The following is a 4,871-nucleotide window of genomic DNA, read 5'->3' as shown; positions in this document are numbered from 1 at the left end:
CGGACGGGAAAGGGATAGAAGGAGAAGGAGAGAGAACCGCGGTAACGTTGATCCGATCAAAGGAAGGCGGCCGGGGCTTTTCTCGGGCGCTACTGACGCACTAATGCGTTGCCGCGCGCGTAAAAAGCGCTGAATCCTCGATCCTCGGAGGGCGGCGGAAATGGTGGGAAAACGAGCTGAGCGAAGAGGACGGTCCCGGGGGCCGTAACCGGGGAACAATGAGGGAGCCCGCTCGTGACAGCCTCCGGAGGTACGTACGCGTGATGTATGCCCGGTCAGAACCCCGCAACGAGATGAAGTCTGATTGCACTCCCGCGCACTCTGCATGCCCATTACAACTACTGTTAAGCGGCAGCTGTTTCGATGCGCGGCTTAACTCGGGACCGCGCCTCCGCGCGCGGACGATGATGAACAGATAGAGGAGATATTTAAGAAGATTTATGAGCTCTCGGCAGGAGCCCCGAGGCCGCGCGAGCGCCGGTGTCATCTTCGCATCGGGCCGGGCGCTGTTGCTTTGATTTTTGCGTTCCGCCGGTGGCGTCGCGCGGTTTCGCGGCGCGCTGGAAACGCGATACGGACGGTTGAACGGCCGCGCGCGCGCGTGTTTACCGTTACCTCGGCGACGGAATTATCGTGAAATATTTACAGGTGTGCCGATGGTGTGCGAGAGTCGAAAGCACCGAAGCCGATTAAGAGGCCCCCGTCGCACGCACGCGGGATTTTCACTTGGAAAAAGTCCGATCGATCCCCTCTCCTCCCTGAATCTCTTCGAGTGGAATTCCACTCGAAGAGAGGCGGCACCGCGACACCGGCCGCCGAGACGCTGGAATTCGGGACTGACTTTTCGTCCGTACAGAATGAATTCTCCGCTCGGCAGCGCGCTGAATCTTCTCATTCGAAATTCAAGTGTGAATTCGACGTGCTCGCTACTGTCACCGAAACGAAAGCCCTAATTGACTGGAACATCACTCATACGGATCAAGAGTCCACTCTACGTTCGAGTTGAGACGACAAGTCTGAGTTAACACGTTGACATGTCGCATCAGGGAGCTTTGCTCCCGACGCCGATTCAAAATCAGCGTGTTGTTTTAAGAAGCTAATTAATTATATTTATTACTCTGCAAAACTCGCGAGGAAAAACCCTATGCGAATTTATTCGTAAATACATATGATAAAATAACCGAGATTATATGTACTTTTTTTTGAAAAACGCGTATTCGTTTACTAACTTTGAATCCGCCCGTACGAAGGAAGAGCGACGTGTTAGTCTCGTCGTCCCTTTCTGACAATCGTGCGAGGCAAGGAGACAGTCAGCATCACATGTATACGCTTTTTCTTCGCATGAGTCGTGCGAAGTCATGCAGTCGTGCGGACAGTCGTTTTTGCGTTGTTGTCAAATAAACGTGTATACGTATCGCGGAAGAATCCGTTTAAGCGATTAAACGTTTCATTACATCGGAACGGCTCCCATCGGACGTTTCTAAACGGATGTATGCTAGACGTTTAAACGCGCATTGGGAGAACGGGTCAAAGCGGGGGCGCTAATTAATTCAGAATAGATTCCGAATTCCGAATTAAAATCTACGCATCTCGCATGAGGCAAGTTTCAAGTGGCAGCTCTTAATACGAACCTCAGAGGGTATATGAATATCGCGCCGGTCGTCCACCCTTAGCAAAGCGAATCGGCTCTCGACGCTGCGGAGCACGGGCGAAGGAGGCACGCTAGATCCCCGTGGCCACCTCTCATTATCTCGGCGCGGGGAGATCGAACGAGTGGGGCCCCTAAATCAACGTCTCTCGCGACAATTAACTCGCGCGTGTGAGTGAATAGGGATGATGTTACGCCTAGGCTGAGGAGCGCGACCGAGTGAATCACGCGCATGCCACCTGCCGGAGCGTGACCTCTTAATGCGCACGGCGAAAGACGGCGAGAGGCTTCTTCCTCGACATCGGCGCGGACACCGGCCAGAGAGGGGCTCCTGCGAGAAGGGAGGCTCCAGCGGCTCTTTACATCGGCGGACGCGATAAACGGTAAATCATTTCGCTCCGTTTACAGCGCTTAATTAAACCGCGCGCACGCCGCCGAATCGGCCGGCGAACCGTCGCCCCTTTTCAGCCGAGCGGCTCGAGCTATCGCCGGCTCCTCGCGTATAAATTTCTTTCAAATCACACGAGATCGCTCGCGATTAATTGATCGCGATGCGTGCTCTTCTGAAGTGTAAGAACGTCGAGCTCTTTTCGAGTACGTCATAGTTCCACCTACGCCATTGGCTGCTGGCGTCTCTTACCTCATCCGTGCTCTCACACACACACACTCTCTCTCTCTCTCTCTTGTTCGCCCGTTAATATAAATCCGTTCTTCTAAATAAATAAAGGGAGAAAGAGAAGTTAAACATTTTTATTTGACATCACATTAATATTTGATATATTTTTGCCACTTCGTCGAATAATCAATAGTCATGACACACGGACGTGTCGTGCGCGATTGAAAAATGTTTTCACTTCCATCGTACATCGATATTAATTTGATACCAGTTCCACAATTCTATATCGATGTTAATTCCGTGACGATAAATCCGCGATCATTTATGGATAGATTTTGCGCCGACTTGACGCGCGACGCGAACCCTATCTTGTAAATAAGCGTTGTCACAACGTAGATAAGAGGAATACAACAAGGCTTTATTGGCATTTAACGCCTTTACATCACACATAATTGCAAATCACAAAGTCAATCGAGTATTCGATAAATAAATTAAAAATTTAATTTAATTTATTTATTTAGAAAGTGGCAGCCTTGAACAAGGAGGGGCTTCACTGTAATTATGGCGCCTTCCGCTTGCTAGAAATTGGCTTCGGTATGGTGCTCTGCACGTGAGCGTACTTGGGATTCTTCGTGGGTCTACCCGAATCAAACGACTTGTTACTCGATGACAAATTTAAATTGGATACCGAACGAGTCACCGGCGCGACCAAGCTCAATTTCCGAGACGTAGCATCGACAGAAGCATGACCGGAATTTTTACGTTTGTCCACGGCATCCTGCGATCCTGTCGAAAGCGATCTAGACGATGTTGGTGTTCCAGGGAAGTCGCTGATCGACCTGCGCATCCTGGCTGGTATAGATGTTCGACCGTAATTGGTGTCGCTCGTAGATAATCGCCGCGTGTTTAACGGTTGCGCAAAGGACTCCGGGAACGCTTGCTGTAAAAAGAAAATGAGTGTACGCAAACGTGATATCTCGCACGCGGTTTCATCTCGTACAATTGCTCATACCTTCTTCACATCATCCAACTTCGCTATAAAATTAATCGCGGACATCCGTGCTTCGTTCAGGGATTGCAATAAAACATCCGTTAAATCGGCCTTTGCGAAGGGATCGTTGAGTTTCTTCAAGTCGCCAGCGGCCTCCGCGGCTTGGTGTTCCTCGAGGACGAAAGTGTCAGATCTGCCGATATTCGTGACGCAGATCGCGGGACTCGAACGTGAGATAAACTACGAACAAATACGACATGTTGAGACCGACGACGTGCCAGATGTAACGAATAACCTGAGATGATTATTTCGACGAAATTATTTAGATTTGAATTAATTATTTCGGTGATAATTATTCACTATTACTCGCAGCATCGAGTATTGTGATAGCAAACACCGCGTAATTATGTGATTAACGAATAATATTGCCGATTTAAGAGATTAATAAGAGAAAGATGGCGCTCTCCATCAGTACCCTCCGACGAGGCGACGTTACGATTCTGCGTTACCTTTTTGCCATCTTGAAACACTTCGAGTGTGGTCTTCTCCGTTTTCTTATCGATGCTCGACTCGGTAGTGGAAGCGCCACGATTCCGCGGAGTTTCCTGAATATCCTGGGAGCTGAATCTGAAATCGTCGCGGCGAAATTGATACAGCGCACGATGTATGGCCGATCTCTCGCGGGAGATCGCGTTACGTAATGCTTCAAAGTAACCTGCATGCACTCCTATCGTTCTCGTCCCGATTGATGTTATGCACGACCGGGGTTGCCGGAGTCGCGCCGGCGATTCCGGTGGTCGGTGTTTTGACGGAAGAGCAAGCTGCAATATCACTTATTCCGAGCAGCGTAGCGAGCACGTTGCTCACAACGTTCGCTACTTCTTGCTTGGTCAAAGGCGTATTCGCCGGCTGATTGTTCTGGAACACGCGACGCATTCGTAGATTATCATTGCGAATTATTACGCGCGCGCGCGCGACGCTGCCACTTCGTGACTGCTGCTGCGACTACGTGTGTTATTCTCGTTTGGGAATAACGTTTCGTGAATGCAAAACGGGAAGATACTTTACATCCGGCGAAGGATTCGGCAGGGGATCCTTTGTATAACGGATGACCAAGCTCGAGAACTCTTGCGCGAAGCTCATCACATTCATCGTGGTATGTGTTTCCACGACGCGAGATCCTGCTTCGATGTGCACAAGTAAGCCGATTCCGAACGACTGATCGACGAGTCGACTTTGTAACGACTCTCCTGTATTTACTGTCTTTGAGCTACGGTCGGACACGTTAAGAACAACACGGTCTACCCGACGAGTTTACCTCGCCCGAGCTACAAGGAACAGTAATGCTAGCACGCGTAAAATATATCAGCTTATATTTTAACCAGACGTTTATAGTTCTTTTAAGCACCGAGAATATAACAGAGTGGCTCGCAGTTATAAATTATCATTATCGTGTGTACGTGGTGCGAAATACATTCGTGAGAAATTCCGTCACGTATAGCATTATTTGTTACTCATTGAGATTGTGCGACTATATAAAACGCGAGCGTGTAAAATCTTTCTTTCGGCCTCGCCTCTCGCTCTCTCGAGAGCTCCGGAAGACGTAGGAAGGAGAA

General features: G+C 49.5%; 1 protein-coding gene across 1 annotated transcript; it reads right to left on the bottom strand.

Moving 5' to 3' along the window:
• Nucleotides 1-2,450: 2,450 nt before the first annotated feature.
• Nucleotides 2,451-4,407, bottom strand: LOC106744260. Its single transcript, XM_014618881.1, has 5 exons — nucleotides 4,324-4,407; nucleotides 3,971-4,173; nucleotides 3,765-3,882; nucleotides 3,277-3,495; nucleotides 2,451-3,204 (listed from the first exon to the last, which is right to left on the bottom strand). The coding sequence occupies exons 1-5, from the start codon at nucleotides 4,405-4,407 to the stop codon at nucleotides 2,824-2,826; spliced, it is 1,005 nt and encodes a 334-aa protein (XP_014474367.1). The 3' UTR covers nucleotides 2,451-2,823.
• Between the last annotated feature and the right edge of the window lie 464 nt (nucleotides 4,408-4,871).

This window comes from Dinoponera quadriceps, unplaced genomic scaffold (genome assembly GCF_001313825.1).
Source record: "Dinoponera quadriceps isolate SergipeBrazil2010 unplaced genomic scaffold, ASM131382v1 scaffold707, whole genome shotgun sequence".
Classification (NCBI taxonomy): domain Eukaryota; kingdom Metazoa; phylum Arthropoda; class Insecta; order Hymenoptera; family Formicidae; genus Dinoponera; species Dinoponera quadriceps.
Note: the sequence above shows the minus strand (reverse complement) of the source record. Positions and strands in the feature narration are given on the sequence as shown.